The sequence below is a fragment of the Propithecus coquereli genome, unplaced genomic scaffold (genome assembly GCF_000956105.1).
Source record: "Propithecus coquereli isolate 6110/MARCELLA unplaced genomic scaffold, Pcoq_1.0 Scaffold122, whole genome shotgun sequence".
NCBI lineage: Eukaryota > Metazoa > Chordata > Mammalia > Primates > Indriidae > Propithecus > Propithecus coquereli.
This window is the reverse complement of record NW_012136303.1, coordinates 904977-922938: the sequence shown is the minus strand read 5'-3', so window position 1 is coordinate 922938 and position 17962 is coordinate 904977. Positions and strand designations below refer to the sequence as shown.

General features: G+C 39.7%; 1 protein-coding gene across 3 annotated transcripts in view; it reads right to left on the bottom strand.

The window, feature by feature from the left end:
- LOC105827595 (RNA-binding protein 12) overlaps nt 1-17638 on the bottom strand; it is a 35048-nt gene extending 17410 nt beyond the window's left edge. Inside the window, exons 1-3 of one of the 3 annotated variants that reach the window (XM_012665796.1) lie at nt 17462-17638; nt 12024-12076; nt 5127-8665 (exon numbers count right to left, since the gene is read on the bottom strand). In XM_012665796.1, coding sequence (XP_012521250.1) covers nt 5863-8643 — 2781 coding nt within the window. In that variant the 5' untranslated portion in view covers nt 8644-8665; nt 12024-12076; nt 17462-17638 and the 3' untranslated portion in view covers nt 5127-5862. Of the gene's footprint in view, nt 8666-12023; nt 12109-14441; nt 14489-16665; nt 16714-17461 lie in introns of those variants that run through there. The other 2 variants (XM_012665798.1, XM_012665797.1) reach the window with 2 other exon arrangements.
- Nucleotides 17639-17962: the final 324 nt, after the last annotated feature.

Genomic DNA, 17962 nt, shown 5'->3' with positions numbered 1-17962 from the left:
GAAAAATGAGGAAATCAGCAGCACCAGTTGGTATGATTTAAAACCCCTTAAGCAGCTGAATCCCCTTACCCTTACTTAAATCATCCCACTTTGCAAAGACTAACAGGTGACTTGTGGTAGCACATTGTGGTTGTTACCATTTGACATGAAGCACAAATTCGTAAGTGACAAGTCTTATTCACTAATCAAAAGCTATGAGTAAACTATTCCCACCCATTAGGAGGCTGGGGCTAGAGACAGCAGTGAGGGAGCTTCAGTATAAATGAGTCTCACAATCCTGGTTACCAGCAGATTTGCCATATAAGCAGGCAAAAGGAGAAAACCAGCAGCAGCAGATTGGAGAGAGAATGAAACACCAAAGGGTAGTCTATTTGAATACACAGCACAGATCACTCCTGGGAAGAGTTAAGGTGACTCAACACCTTTGACTCTGTTCATATTGAGTTATGTTCTCCTGCTGGCCATTGCTCCATTTCCCCCAAATAGTCACTTCCTCCTTCTCTCAACATGAAATGACAAGCCATAAATTGATTAAGAAAAGTAACCTGAAATTATTAAGCTACTAAGGTCAGAATCCAAATATCTGGACCTGGGGTGCCAATTCCAATGCTCTGCTGTACCATTTACCACTTCTATACAACTGTTGGCTGAGTCTCTATCTATACGCCAACCTTCAGCATTTTCATTGGAGGGAGGTCCCTGGGGCTCTTGACAGAATTCAAGGGATATTGTTAATGAGATTTTCCCCAGCACTATTTCTTGCCCCCAGACTTTTAGAGTGCTGCCCTTCTGTCCCTGGGGCTGGAATGTTTATATCAGGTGGCTCTTTACTCCTTCAGTAGTAAAGCAGTATGTAGAAAATTATGCCACCTTAGTTGCTCACTGCTAGTTATGTTGATCCAGAAAAGGAGTCATATTCTAGGATGCTTTTGAGACTCTGACACAAAGTAGCTCAAAGCACCAAGAATAAATCCAGGAACAGCAAAAAATTAATATTTACCTGAGCAGGCACCAATAGGAGATGAACAAATGTTGCTGAACAAAAGGGTTTTCCCAGAAAAGTCAATTGTAGCATCAGAAAATTGAGCTCGTACTAGAGTACATGCTTTCCAGAACATTTTAAAATAAGTCAATGTGATCCACCAGATTTTATACTAACAAATGAAACAAATCAAATATTTTTTTTAATAAAAAAGGAAAGCCATTAAGTTTGGATTCTGCCATATCCCCATAAAAGCTCTACTTCTGGGAGGAGAAAGGTGATGATGCACATAATTGATAATCTATTTCTTGGCTGGTCCAAAGGTAGCGAGTTACCTCGACTGATTGTTCACAGTCAGTTACAAATTGAACTCCTGTTCTACTCTTTCCCCTATTCTCACTACTGCACTTGACTAGGCTTTGAAAAAAATAAAAATAAAATAAAAAAAGAGATAAACCATTTCTTGCTGTAAAACACTGGAAAGCACACAACAACGAATTATAGAAGTGATCTGTCCTGAACAAGGAGACATATTATCACACAGTTCACCCCTTTCAGATAATAAAGACCATTCTGGATATCTGCAGACAGCCGGTTTTCACTCAGTGATTTTTTCCAATGCTTAGTCAAACCTTAATTATTTTAAAATGGCTCAGCTACTACCTGGAATTATGTATGTCTAGTCTAACATTCTCTAAGACAAGCTGGGATTCAAACTCAAATACAAGCTAAACTCTTTCATGATAAAGATAAAAATTTTAAGTATTTTTCAAGAGCTCTGGTTATAAGAAACAGCCTACTAGTTTCACTGCAACTCCAATCCAGATTTAAAGAAAAAAAAAAGGACTCTAGAGTTTATGGAAACTTCTTTTGCTAATTTTTTTCAGAAGTTGAATACACATGGAAGAGACAAAAATCAGAGCAATGCCAGAAAGCAGTAATATTTGATTCCTCTCTCTTCTTTCCAAATACCTCACATACTAATGCAAAAACAAAAAAGAAAAACAGCTTTAGAGGTGTGTACAATTGAGAATCTACTCTGAAGATTTCTTTTCCCATTTCCTACTGTAATCAGTTTTTAAAAATAATTCACAGACTCATTTAAGATTCCTGTAAAAAGGAACACCTGGTCTCCCCGATTCTTTAAGTCCACATAACAAAATAATAAGCTAGCAAAACACACATAATAAAATTCTAAAAATGTGGATACCACAGACTTGACCTAGAATCAAGTTTCCTCCCTGCCGTTCCATGTATCCTCTTCTTTTCACACTTCAGCATTAGGAGACAAGGATAAGCAACAATTGTTACTTCCAAGATGACCAAATCCACCTTTCCAAAAGCACATATTTTCAGGAGTTTTTAAAAAGTACCTGATAATGTTGTAGCTCAGTAAAGTACTTTTGTGCAATTAAAGCATTAAAAGCATCAGCCTGTTTTATTTTGTGACAAGTTTATTGAACAGTATTCAAGACTTCATCTTTATAAACAAAAACCTCTGCTGAATGATGCCAAGGCAGTATTTGCTGGCAATGCTGTGGCCACACTGGCAATGAGCCATTTTATTGTGTTTGGTTTCTAAAGTTTGGACTACTGTTGAACTGCCAGGTCCAAAACTTTAATGTGGCAATTTTGCAAGGGTGGGAAATAATTTTTAAAGTGACCACCACCAGAAATTCTTTCCAAAAGATTTAACTAGCAGCAATTTTACATTTTCTTGTTTTTCAAGTGTTCTTAAAATTGATGAGTGGGATTTATTATTACGCACTCACCCCACATCTGCACATAATCAGAATCCAGTAAAAGGGAGTCAGAGTTTAAGGCTTTCATGCATCCTTATTTTTATGCGAGGTGACTATTTCCACCTAAAAATGTTATGTTTGCTTACTTCCATACAGTCCTAGATTTTCATCCAGTGGTTAAGACTGACCTTAGCTACACTGAATATTATCTGAAATTTCGAATACAAGTTTCCTAATGGAATTTTCATTGTTGATGATGCTTTTACAACTTGGAGTACAAAGCTAGAAACTACATTTCACTTAACACTGTGTAGCATTAAAAAAAAAAAGCCACTAATAATTGTATATCCAAACTATGTGTAAACACAGAACGCACCTCCAAATTATGCTTGTGAACTAAATGTTCAGAAAAGTTTACAAATTTGATTATTTATAAAATACATTTGTAGATTTCTCTAATCCTTTAAACCAAGAGAAAAATGAACACCAATTAAAACTCAGAAGGGAAAGGAAAAAAATTAAACCTAATGGAAAAGATTCTCTCCCATTAATGTCAGTCACCAAAATCAGACAATAAAATTTACACACAAAATTGAAAATATCATGATAGTGTTTACAAATGCACACAACTTTGAGCAAAGCTTTACAAATCCTTCATACCATACAGAGCAAGTGAGAAAATAATGTATATTCATTTCCACCCCAAACCTAGTTCCTAGGAGAAAATTTACCTAGGAAGAGAGGTATGAATAGTTTCACAGAACACATTTTCAAGAATATTTTTTAAACTGAAACTCCAATGCCCAGAACAAGATAAACAGTATGCTTAGCAGTTAGCACTATGTTAATAAGTCTCAGATACACAAAAATCAAGTTCCAGAGGGCAAAGCATTTAATTACATTTCACAACGAGAAGCACTGTTGTGATTCAACGAAATATGAAACATAGTTCTCTCCAGTTTCTACACAAATCACTATTTTCTTAATTTATTTAATTCAATGAACAATGCAATCAAGTTTTCCTTTTCAGCATTTATCTAAGATGTAGAAATAACAAAGTAGTTGCAATAAAGTATATGAAATATTTAATAAGAATGTACGAACATATAACCAAAATAAATTGTGAAAAAAGATAAAAGACTTTCATCTTCAAACAACCCATTTTTCTAAAATGAAAATAGTCAGCTTTCCAATGGGGAAAATATCTGTGGTTGAAATAAGACTCCCAAGCAGCGCTGAAGTTTTTTGCATTGTCTTTGGAATGAGAAATGATTACTTAACAGAAAACTTAAATGTTAACAGCATATACAAACATCATATTGCTTAAATTGAGGCAGTATCTAGTGATCTGTGTCAAAGCAAATTTGTATTCATGAATTATCAAAAGACCCACAACGCAGCCACCTCTTTTTTGAGTCTAAATAATCCTTTCTTTAAACAAAAATCCTGTACTGTCAATCCTCTAAGAGCGTAGTGATGAAAAGGCTTTCAAATCTTACCACACAAATGAAACTGTTGCCACTCTTAACTCTAAATTACACAACGCTGTATTTCAGTGTTCCACTAACTTGCAACACCAAAAAGGCACTATATATATATATATTTTTTTTTTAAATAGGAAATACTTCTTTTAAAAGGCTGACCCTTTTGTAAGTACACTGATTCGTAGGAAATATTGGGAATGTTTCAAATCAAGGCAAGAGGGCCATGAAAAAGATAAAATTTGTTTTTCATAATATCTCAAAAATCTCCCATTCTGTATGTTTATAATATAATGTGACACATCTTTATATAAAGTAACCCTAATTAGAGAGCCTTTGTGGCAGTGAACAGGACATTGTAAAGTAAATGTTTTCATGACAAGGACACTTACCAACCAGAACCCATGTGGTCCCTCCTGTCCTAGTGTCCTGAATGCCAAAGAAAAGAGTATGAAAGGGCAAGGAGGTTCAATTTGCTCCCCCTGGCAGCTGTACTTATACTCCATATGAAGAATTTTTGTAAACAGGCTCTTGATCAAACAACTACACGAAAAAGCCTCCAAGTAACAGGATTAAACGCATCATCAATCTATGAACCAACTTACAGATCTTTCATTCTATAATACTATTGCTAACAAAGCTAACAATTTCAACTTCAGTTTTAAAATCCTTGATACAATAATGCTCTTTCTTATGAATGGACCCCTCTTTGTTTTCTTAAAGGCCAAAATTTCACATAAATTGGGACAGAAGAAAATTGTTAGAACAATTAGTCCACAACGGACAGGACTTCAAATCAAGCATCTTAAACGCTAATTATTAAAAGTGGTTTCTGGTTTTTGATCCCATCCAAACAACATGAACACTTTTTAAACCGACTAAACTAAAACTTGACGGTCAAACCAAAAAGGCTCTGGTAGGTAAAGGACTCCATAGTTTATTTTTATGGCAAGTCTTATTCCACACAGTTCTAAGTGTGACAACAAAGTTCAAGGTTATAGCACAAACCACGTGTGGAGTTTTATATTTAGGAAAAAAAACCAACAAAACAGTTCTGCTCATTTACAAATGAGTCAATTACGTAAACAAAGCAGCAACTTCTGAAGCAGGACTGTCTATACAGCAAGAACCCTCAAGAAGCAATAAAGGTACATACAATGAATCTGTATACAGAGATTTTATTCAATTTTTAAAGAAAATGAGGACTTTAGACAAAGATTTACCCTATAACAAAGCAAATCTGTCCAGCTTTAAACCAAATTCCGAGTAGCCAACATCTATTTTTCAGCAGTTGGCAAGAACACCCTCAATGAGCTCTACTTTCTATTTTCTTCATCCCATATGGTATAAAACAAAACCAATCTAGACTCCTTGATAAGTGTCACGTGGTCATTTGAGTTTTACAAATGGTTTCTCTAATGGTATGCCAAAATCATTTTTGTGTTCTCTCCAGATAGCTTTACTGTAACATACGGCAATGTTTATCCTGGTAGTGAGTCTTCTGTAAACAGTCAACCAATGCTCTATGTTATGGAAACCAATCTATATGCAATTGAAACAATCCACAGGTTCTAACCTGGAAATACTAGGAAAACAATCTGGATGCATTAATCACAGCAATATGAAGATCTATCCTATAAAGAATTGATGCGAATGGCTACCCTAATACAAGTTTTACTTTTCTTGAGCCTATAGGCCTGTCATTTAAGTCAATGACAGCAGCTGTAGCTTCATCCCGAGACTCGAAGGCCACCATGGCTTCACCTGTGGGCATACCTTTTTCATTGTATTTTAAACACACCGAGCCTGGGATTACTTGATAGCCATAAAAGAAATCTAAAATCTCATCAATAGACACAGTAAAGGGCATGTTCTGCACTTTAATTACTGTTGGACCTGGTTTTCCAGAACTAGATCCAAAACCAGGGGGACCACCAATATGGATTGGGCCAGGGCCAGGCCCAGGCCCAGGCCCAGGCCCAAAAGCTGGTGGCCCACTCAAATGCCCAGGGGCACTTCCAAGACCAGGAGGGCCACTTCCAAAACCAGGGGGACCACCTAAACTACCAGGGCCATTTCCAAAATTCTGAGGGCCTCCTCCAAATCCTGCTGGCCCACTTAAATTATTTGGTCCACCTCCAAAACCTGGAACATCCAGTCCTAGACCAGGCAAACCACTGTTTCCAACTGAAGGCATACCGGGCCTAGCATCACCAAAGGCCCCTCCTAATCCTGGAGGAGGGAGTGGTGGCCCAAAGGCATTTGACCCACCAAAATTACCAGGAAAGTTAAATGGAGGCCCACTGTTGGCCTCCTTTGACCCTACAGTCAGGAAGGCATGCTCTTCACCTCCTGCACTGGGCATTCCTGAACCGGGCATTCCCGCACTGGGCATTCCCGCACCGGGCAGTCCCGCACCGGGCATTCCAGCACCGGGCATTCCGGCACCGGGCATTCCGGCACTGGGCATTCCCGCACTGGGCATTCCTGGTACTGCAGGATTACCTGGCACAGGCATCTTTAATCCTTTTTTTCCTTGGGCAGGGGGATTTTTCTCAATCTCTCTCATATCTTCTAGGGTCACTACATGAACAAAAGCTTCTCTCCCATTAAGTTTTTTACGGTGTAAGCGTTCAGACTTACGTGCATCATCTTCATTTTTAAACTGAACCAATGCCTGTCCTAGACCTTGCCCATTGTTATCAACAAGAACATGTACAGCATTTTCATCCACTGGAATTCCTTCTAGGAACTGAAGAACATCCACCTTGGTAATGCTGAATGGAATATTTGTAATGTGGGCACAGACTTTGGCGGAGTTGACATCCCCCTCTGTATTTAATATCGCTTCTCTCTGGTCATAGCTGAAGTTCTGCAGTCTTTTTCGAATCATGTCTATCTTTTCTAGCATACCTTTCTTAGTAATTGGATGAACTTGAATAAAGCGATTGCCCATGTATTGTTTATGACGACACAGAGCAGCCTTATAGTCAGCCTCATTCCTGAACTCTACAAAGCCTTCACCAGTTGCTTTCCCATTGGGTCCATAAGCTATATAAATACTATCTTCCACAATATCCAACTTTTTAAAAAAATCAATGACATGTTTGTTTTCTGCTTCAAATGGTAGCCCTTTTAAGTAAACACAAAACCCAGCCTCATGTGGTGATCTTGACCTTGACCTTTTCTGCCCACTGGGCGATTTTGACCTGGGAAGTGTCTGAGGAGGGGGATGAGTTTGTCCAGAAGGTCCTATATTTTGCTTAAAAGTGATATGGCCTCCAGCAGCTACCCACTGTCTTTCTGTGGCAGGGCTAACTTCCACATAGCGTTGAATCATCAGCATTCTGTTTCGTTTCAAAGCTTCAAATGTATCTTGAGGGGAGAGAAACTTAACCAATCCATTCCCATTATTTCGACCTACATGATCTTTCAACAAATGCACTGCATCAACACGGAGCCCATGGAAAAAATCTCTGACATCATTTTCCATTGCAGAAAAGGGCATTCCATGCACACTGACATAGAGATCATCAGGGTTGATGGGAAGTGGCTTCACACTGTTTTGAGAGTTCATCTGGATAGGGTTAACAGGATTCAATGGACCCAGAAACATAGGGTTCAGGTTATTGTTCAGATTCATAGGCGTTCCAGAGCCATTCATTCCAGCAGGCAGAGGTGCCACAGGTGGTGGATTCAAGGGCGGCATGCCCGACATGGGTGGCAGTGGGGTCATGGGTGGCACAGAAGGGACTGGGGGAATTGGGGGTACAGGAGGCACAGGAGGCAATGTAGGTACTGGAGGAGGAACTGGTATTGGGGGAATGGACGGCATCGGTGGTAAAGATGGCATCGCTGGGATTGGAGGAATTGGTGGCGGTGGGACCGTGTTCATTGGAGAGGCTGTACTTGGAACAGTCGAGCTAAAGGTCGGGCTCCCAAAGGAAGGCCCCATATTTGGAGGAGCTGTTCCTATGCTGGCTGTGGAAAATGTCTGTATGTTTTTGTTGCTTTCATGAACAGAAGTGGTGGCAGTAACTACACTGGGTGAAGGATTATTAAAGTTGGGTACTGTTGTAGGCAAGTTTACCCTGCCACTCATTCCTGAGCTAGGTGGCGGTCCTGATCTACTAGCATTTGCTGGTGGTATATCTAAGTTGGCAGTTTCAAAACGCCTACGACTCAGTTCAATCATATTCTGCATTTCCGTTTTACTACTCAACAATAGTGTTACTTTTGACCCTTTAATTGTACCACCTGTGCGCATCATACCAAGCCTTGCATCTTCATCAGTGGCAAAAACGATGAAAGCCTCACCCAGTTCACCCCCTACAATATGCACGCCCCCATCAGGGATGGTCAATCCAGAGAAGAAGTGGCGAATGTCCATGGTCCCCGCCACAATTGGGAGACCTTGCAAACGGATGACCACAGCCATGCTGCGCTGAAACCACACACACCTGCAGATGAGAAAAGGCAACGGCCAGGTCAGACTCCTGTTTATCACACCAAGTTTTTAGCTACAAGAATGACCAGCTACCATATTAGGCCCTCAAATATTCCCTCAAGCTATCAAAGGCAATGTCTTTCTTTAATTTAGCTATTCTAAAAACTGAACATTACATGCCATTTACAATGTAAAACCTAGACAATTTCGACTTCCACAAGGCATTAATTCTGGAAACAATTAGCAGTTCAGTCCCAAGACTCAAAAGGCTCAGGAAAAAACAACTGTAGGACAGTAAAATCACCATATACATCCCATCATTCAGACCGCTAATCATTCAGTAAGACTTAAAATAAATGTGTAAGTCATATCAGGAAATAAAGTTTAACAATCTACAGGGGAAAAACATGTAAAGGATGCATTGAAGTTAATGTTTAAAACTGGTTTAGCAGCCCGGTATGGTGGCTCACACCTGTAATCCTAGCACTCTGGGAGGCCAAGGCGGGAGGATTGCTGGAGCTCAGGAGTTCAAGACCAGCCTGAGCAACAGCGAGACCCCGTCTCTACTAAAAATAGAAAGAAATTAATTGGACAGCTAAAAATATATAGAAAAAATTAGCCGGGCATGGTGGCGCATGCCTGTAGTCCCAGCTACCTGGGAGGCTGAGTCAGGAGGATCGCTTGAGCCCAGGAGTTTGAGGTTGCTATGAGCTAGGCTGATGCCATGGCACTCTAGCCCAGGCAACAGAGCAAGACTCTGTCTCAAAAAAAAAAAAAAAAACTGGTTTAGCATCTTCCCTATACACCTGATAATTTCATAGACTTATCTGAGTGTGAGTTTATAGAGCTCAGTCTCAAAATGCAAAAGAAACAAAGCTAGAATACTAATGAATTACAAATAATACTTAACACTAAAGTAGATTCAAGTGTCAAATGAGAACTGATTCCATATTTCATCCTAAAACTTTTCAATCTTCCTTATAGATTTATTTTAAATAAAACCACATGTGGATTTATTATAAACAGGGTTAATACATACTAAGAAGCCAAAAAGAAATACTGAATAGAATAGCCAAAATCTGAGTTACCCATATTCATTACCCTCACAGTAGAACCTGGTTATAGTGTCATTCACTGTGACTGTTTTATTAAAACTCAGGCCCAGGCCGGGCGCGGTAGCTCACGCCTGTAATCCTAGCTCTCTGGGAGGCCGAGGCGGGCGGATTGTTTGAGCTCAGGAGTTCGAAACCAGCCTGAGCAAGAGCGAGACCCGTCTCTACTAAAAATGGAAAGAAATTAATCAGACAACTAAAAATACATAGAAAAAATTAGCCGGGCATGGTGGCGCATGCCTGTAGTCCCAGCTACTCGGGAGGCTGAGCCAGGAGGATTGCTTGAGCCCAGGAGTTTCAGGTTGCTGTGAGCTAGGATGATGCCACGGCACTCTAGCCCGGGCAACAGTGAGACTCTGTCTCAAAAAAAAAAAAAAAAGAAAATCACAAACCAAATTCTTGGGACTGGAAAAAACATTACTTTGAAATTAATGTGGTCAACAACATAGGGTGTTTTCTAAGCCATCTTAAAAATCAACTTTTAAATGTAAGCCTATTAAAATGGCTCTGTGACCTCCAGGAAGTTATAAATTATTTAAGATTTGGTTTTATTACTTCTCAAATAAGAACATTAGAAGGGGCAAGATTTCCTGCTATAAGCACTAAGAATTCTGAAACTCCATGAAAGCAGTTCTTTAATGTCAAGTACTATGTGAATACTAATTCAATGCAACAAAGTCTGTAATTGTATCTCAATATTATGATTGCTGTTTACAAAAGAGAAATATATTGTTTGGCTTTGACAGTTTTATCACACACTCATACACAAAAATAAAAGCCACCTTCAAATTTAATACAGAAAAGATGGACTGGCAAACAGAAAATGCTCTTTGTGAGATGATAATAAAACACTAGAAATATGGGGAGGGTGGAGAAGCTTTTCATTTATGTACTGTAAGAGTCAACAAGAAAAATTAACATCACACCAACAGACTCTTTTTTCCTTATTTACTATTTAGCAGCCTATAAGGAAGTTCATCAGAAGTTTCCAAGTCATTAAATCAAATTTGCATTCCTTACTGATTCTAGAATATGTGGCCATATGCAAAACTGAGATAGCATTCCTGTTCAACTTTCAAAAACGTTTAATCTGGCCGGGTGTGGTGGTTCTCGCCTGTAATCCTAGCACCCTGGGAGGCCAAGGCGGGCGGATCGCTCAAGGTCAGAAGTTCAAGACCAGGCTGAGCAAGAGTGAGACCCCGTCTCTACTATAAATAGAAAGAAATTGGCTGGACAACCAAAAATACATAGAAAAAATTAGCTGGGCATGGTGGCACACGCCTGTAGTCCCAGCTACTCGGGAGGCTGAGGCAGAAGAATTGCTTGAGCCCAAGAGTTTTGAGGTTGCTGTGAGCTAGGCTGATGCCATGGCACTCTAGCCCAGGCAACAGAGCAAGACTCTGTCTCAAAAAAAAAAAAAAAAAGTTTAATCACTTTGTATGGGGGGAATATCATGGGCAATTCAGGTACCCAAACAACTTGAGAGAGATATATTAGTTTCCATTGGGACAATAAATAGGAACTTGATATAGTCCCAAGAACACAAAAATTAAATACTGGGCTAAAGTGACATACACAGTTAAGTTTTTAAACCATTTTCCATTGAGTAGGGATTTTCGGAAAGTCTGTACAAGGTACACATGAAAGCATGCTATTGAAAACGTGCCTCAGATTACCAGCTAGAAAAGGGCTGAGTATTAAACCAAAGTAGAGTACGAGATCTATTCCTAAAGCCACATGAAGAGGAAAAGTTTTTAGGTTCTGAAAAATATGAAATAACATCTGCTATTCTGCTACTAAGTAACTGTTTCACAGACAAATCATTTCAACCTATCTTGAGTCTACATTAGAAGAGGGTTAGATTCCATATGCTAACGATCCATCTAAAGTCTAAAATTTGTACTCTAAAACATATGACCCAATATCTTTACTTATACCTCTAGGGAATATAAATAACCATAAACAAGCACCTGTATATGTATTTAGTCTAAAATGCTACTGAGAAATAAAACAGCTATTTACTGCCTAACAATCAGGAATGCAGCAGAAGAAATGCACTCACATAAAACTGACCCCAAAAGCAAGCAACAACTGTTCAAGGTACCCAATCCACCCCTCCCCGACCCCTCAGATAAACTTGTAAATAAAAAAAAAACAACCACACACAGAATTTAGTTACTACACACAATTTCATGTTTCTTAATAAGCTATCTCATTTTATTTTGTATAAAAGCAAACTCTCTATTCAAAATCTCTTACCTGATAAAACAAGAGATGTATTTTCTTAACAAGAAGTAGAGGCCAAGTCAATCCTGTGGGCAACCAATTAAAACCAACTTTTAGACTGCAATAGAGAATAAATGGAGGCAAATATCAATGCAGGAAACACAATACAACACTCACAGGCCACACTGAACTGTACATTATGAAGGCGAGTCTGAAACCACCAGAGTACTTCATTAGAAAGCATATTTAAAAAAAAAAAAAAAGGAAAGATATGAACCAAAATCCCACACGTGCTTTTTGCTTGGTATTGCTCTCAAATCTGAATATGTCTCAAAATATTTAAATATTTGCATACACCAAGAATATGTCAGAAATTAGCCCAAAAATGAATCAATTGAAAACTAAAATAGTCATAAAGCTCAGCTTCACAGCTAGTCATTGCTTCTACCACTCGATGATTAAACCGGTCCAGAAAACTCTGTAAAATGAGTCTATTTTCCCAGATTCTCACCAAAGTTTTGATGAAAAAGCACAAGTTCGCACAATAACAATTCCTGGATAAACTAAGTCATCAATTCAAGGATACTCATGGAAATTATTGCAAGTACTCTTTCAATTCCTTTGTACCAAAATAGCATCAAATATCAAAAAACAAATGAAGCAAAAGTTCTGGCTATAAGGACTATTTCCATTGGGGTTCAAACTATTAAAGAAAGTGTTTTTTCTTCTAATATCACAACAGTTTCAAAAAAAACTTGTTTAAAAAAAAAAAAATCCCTAAAAATCTCTGGCACAGTAAGAGTATTTCCCCAAGTAAAAACAGGTCACTCATCATTCACTGGAATTTCTGACAAAGTGGTAAAGTTATGAACAATTCATAAGCAATATATATGAACAAATGACTAATTCAGAGAAAGAGCGTAGAAGAAAATTGTCACTGTTCAGTATTAAGATTAATCAATAGAAAAACTACTTATCCAAATGATGCTTCATTTTAAACTAACACTTTTCAAAATCAAGACACTAGTGAACTTAATAATCACCACCAAAAAGTATAACATATTTCAAAAATTCTAAGTGTCATTTCAAACTTTAAAGGACAAGCTAAACATCCTCTAGTCAACTACTCAAATTAAAAAGGAACAATGAGATTGTTTGGCCACAAAAGCTATGCAAATGTCATCAACACACTTTCAAAAGGCCAGAGCATTGTACAAATCTAGTATAATTACACCTGAAGAGTCTAAACACTCTGCATTTAAAAGGCACGTCCAATCATTTATATAACTGGTCACAAAGGGAGATGTGAAACAGAAAAAGCTTGCTTCAAAGTAAAGCAAGGATGAAGAGCATGTTATTGCAGTATTTATGTATAGGTTTGACTCTAGGAGCCACAGAACCACAGTAATTTTCTAGTTAAGCGCTTGTGATAAACATGTGATCCCTACTGGAGACTCCAATTCAAAGGATCTGGTATAGGGCCAGGGCATATGCTCTAAATATAAGGGAAACAAGTTCCTCGGCCTCTTTCCTTCCAGACCCAAAAAGGCATCATATGCTCATCTCGAGAAGGACAAATTAAGGGTCAGCCAGTTAAGCTCAAAGGGAACTCACTAGGTCTACTCTCAAAAATTTCTATAAGGTTACCTGAACTTACTTTAAAAGGGAGGAAACTTCTTATTCCACACGGCAAGGTAGAAAGGCCCAGTTGAATTTGGCAAATGCCTAGTTAAAGCTTTATGTGTTCAACTTAAAGCACAAAATCAATTCAGGTATAAATTTGTGATTCTCTTCTATTTCAGCAAAGAGAAAGCCCTCTCCTACCCCATACCAAGGAAAAATATGCAGAAAGTTGAAGCTAGAGGTCAGAACTTCACAACCTTCGGTATTATACTTCTTTGTTCAAAAGACAAAGGTAAATGGAAACAGAACTGCAGTACTTTTATTTCTTTTGACACCTCACTTTGTAAAGATCACAATAATTTAACACAATAATTTAACAGAGGCATCACTGTTTTCCAGGAACCTATGCATTCCTGTGTTCTAAATGTCAGCTAGCAACTGAATGCAGGATTCCAAAATGAAAAATCCACCCCGCTGACCTTAAGCTTTCATGAACTTTAAAGGGTAAGACTGAAATAAGTCTATACAATGAAACATTTAAAATACATATTTTATCTACAGATAGAGCATAATGGTAGAGAAGGAGAAAATGGGCCTGATTTGCCATTAAATCCACTCATATATTTTAGAAGATCTAAAACAAGAAGCTTGCGTTCGTATGTTTTCCATTCATGTTACAAATTAGTCCTAACAGAGAGGCTTTGCTTCAGCTTGACAAATACCAGATACGTGAACAAATTATAAAAATCTGCTACAAAAAATTTAGCATGTTATAACACAGACTTTCTTATCACTTGGAATTTTAGAATAAAATGTCTGACAACAAACCTTTTTATCAAGAAGTCAAGGCACAAACTAGAACTTCACAATTTCCACTCTTCATCTGGTAATAAAACACCCAAAAGTGAACTTTAACTTTGTTCAGTCATCAGTCTTTAATCGACAAGAACGAGGGTACAGCAGAGCCAGGTTCTTCAGATCCCAAAGAAACAAAAAACCAGCAACCCCTCAAACGTTCACCTCAGAGATGAGCAATAATCAATCGCAATGGGCACAATGCTGTAAGCGGTATAATCACATTATGACAGGCATTATGAAACAACCAGATTCATCCACTTGATTTTGTTCCCCATCCCCAAAACGCAATATATTTCAGATTCTGGGATCATTCTTAACGAAAAAATTCTTCTGACACTGATGGAGATACATCCCTTTTATAATGCATTACTCAATTTTCCCATTAACTTCTATTCAGTACTCAAAGGCAGCAAATCAGAAGACATTTCTAAATGAGATATTCCTCTGCCAAGAAGATTTTAATATTAAGTTATTTTCCAATCCCCCAGAATGCCAACAAAAATATCTTGTTATCATTTAAACTTAAAAGCAAAACTATTACTTCTAACCTAACCAACCACATTCACTCTCACTGTTGCTTTAAGACTTAAAAGCTGGCATTAAACTTAATTAACTAAAATCCATGCAAACTAAAAGGTACATGGGTGTTGGTAGTAAAATGTGATAAAACTATAATTTAGATGAAAGTATTTTTCCATTTAGTTGATCTAAAACATTTAACAGTATTCATTTACTCTACAAACATTACGCATTTGCAGGCCAGGCAAAAAGTTATAAAACTGGACAACAGTCTCTGCATTTTAGCGAGGGATATCCAAAAACATCTTTTGTGCAACCAGTTACTGACAGTTCTTTCCTACGGTATCTACAGAAGAAAACACTCATCCACACTTGAATGAGGGAGTGGCTTTCTGCAAGACGGAATAAAATCAGTATCAAATTGTCAATGGATTCCAGCACCTGGAACGCAAAGGCCCACAAAATCAAGTTTCGCATCCAAAAACTGTACCAACAACTCCCAGACTCTCAATACGCAGTCATCAAAATATTTTACATGTCAAAGAATGCGAAAGAAGCCTAAAGTACTGGTATTAACACATAACAATATGTTCCAAGTAACTACAACAATGGTTTCTGAAGCGTCACATTTTTCACCTAACAGATTTGAACATTAAAAAAATTAAAGTTATGCATGACAATCCATAAACAAAGTAATCAACATTTAACCGAACATATGAAAGTGATATAAAAATGCATTCCCTGTTTCATTAAACTGCCCGATTAATAAATACTGAGCACATCTTCATTAACTTTTATATAAACATGCCAAACATTTCATTTTCTTCATAAATTAAATTACCATAAAGTTATTTGAACCACCTGTAACAGTTCTTCCCAATTTTTAAAAAAACGATTCTTGGAAAATGCCATAACACAATTACTTTCTACTAAATCCAGAAATCCTCCATTCTATCAAAACTACCAAATTTCAAAACAAGTACAACCAGTCTTGTATTTCTATAATTAAAAAAAAAAGATTTCCCTACATGTCCAGACTTGAAGGATTTTTTTCAATTGCAAATGCTCTGAAATGCATTAACAATATACACTAGTTAACAAGGTCCCAGGCAATTCTTGTTGCTAAGACTGCATTTTACAAAAATTACACCATTTCAAACCATTCAAGCAAGAAGCTCTAAGAGAAACTCCAGTCACAAGCCTCTTCCTTCAACTAGCCTTCACTTGCCATCACTTTTTCAAGTTATATTGACTAGCATCACCCTATCAATGAATAATACAAAATGGTCCCTGCCAACTACCCCAATTTGCATTAGGCCATCTCTGGGAATCCAGGAGCCAAGGTGAGTTTTAGGGCCGAGAAATCTCTTAAGCCTCCAATAGTACACACCACCCAGCTGAATGAATGTTTAGCACTTAATAACCCTGAGTAACCTTCACCGGAGCCCCTCAGATTTTTCACTATACAGCACACACTGGAGGCACACAAAAAGTCCACAAGCTTTCACAACCCAGCAGCTAAGCCTGTTGCACTAGTGTCCACCCTTGTCACTAACCTGTAGCTCCTCAAAGGCCCGCCCACCCACTGCACGTGGCTGTAAACTAGCGCAGCCAACCTTCGGACAAACCCAATTAATTTTACATCAAAAGCACCCACCCTCTACATCCCACCGACCTCGTCCTCCTTCAGTACTGGAGGCTCCACTCCCTAGGGAGTCGTAGGGGTGCTGGTCATAGCAGCCCCTTCGCTTCTTGGGGACCAAGTGCCTGGCATCTTACTACAATTCTCATGCCTTGGGAGGCTTACTCATCCCCCACTTTTTTGCTTCAGAGGCTGGCTTCTTAAACTGCCACACCCAGGAGAGTAAGCCCCTCCCCAGCATGGGCCCTGGAAGCATCTCCCTGCAACCCCCTCTATCTTCAGGCCGCGAAGGCGGCCGCTTCAGAGACTTCCTTCCTGGACTCACTGCAGTGTACTGACTACAGCTTCCTCCCCACAGGTGTGTCCCGATTGTAGCCCCTTCTTTTGCTGGTAGGCCACAGGGGCCTCCTTTCCATTCTGGGTTGAGGGAGTGTCCTCACTATCATCTCCCCACTTCGAAGCACAGAGGTGTACGTATAAATCTTCCCCGTTCGGGATGTAGGTGTATTTTCACAGCAGTTCCCGTTAGTTTGCAGGCCGACAGGCCACCCAGATCTGGCCTCCTCCCTCTCTGAAACCACGGGGGCGTCCTTGCTATGGCCTCGTCCCCACTTCGGTACGCAGGCTCATTCCCTCCTGCGCCTTCCTTGCATCCTCTCAGATCTCGACGTAAGTAGCACCCCAGGTCCCCCGCAGCCCTGCCTCGTCCCTTTGTGTGGGGCGCTCGCTGCGGCGGGCTCGGAGGCCTCCGAAGGCCCCGCCCCGGGCTACCAAGGGGCGGCTCGAGCCCCGCACAGCCCCGCCCGTTCCGGGGCTGCGGGAGTCTTACCGGGGAGAGCTGCGCGGCACCAGAACCCAGACCCGAGTTACCCCCCGCGCGAGTGCCTCCGCCCCGCGGCCGACAGCCCCAGCCCGAACGGCTTCCCGGAGCCCACCGCAGCCAACACCTCCTTCGCTGCTTCACAAAATGGCCGCCGGCCCGCTCAGCAGCTCCGTGTTCCAGAAGGGGGCGGGACGGAGTGGGTTGCGTCACGGGGATGCGCAAGCGCAGTGAGGTTCTCAGGCAATCTCCCGGAAGTTGCCGATGTTTGTGGTTAGAGGGGCTCTCATTCTGCGTTTGGGACATTTGCGCACCAAGCCAGACCTTAGGCGAAAGGCGCTGCGCGGTGGGATGAGTGCCGGCTCGGACCCTCTCTGCGGTACTTTGTGCAGATTGCTTCACTTCTTTTAGTCTCTGCGAAAGGAGGGAAATTGTGCCTATCTCGAAGAATTGAGGATTAAATGGACCACAAAGTGGTGGCTACTTCTATTGATAATGGCCTGACAAAAG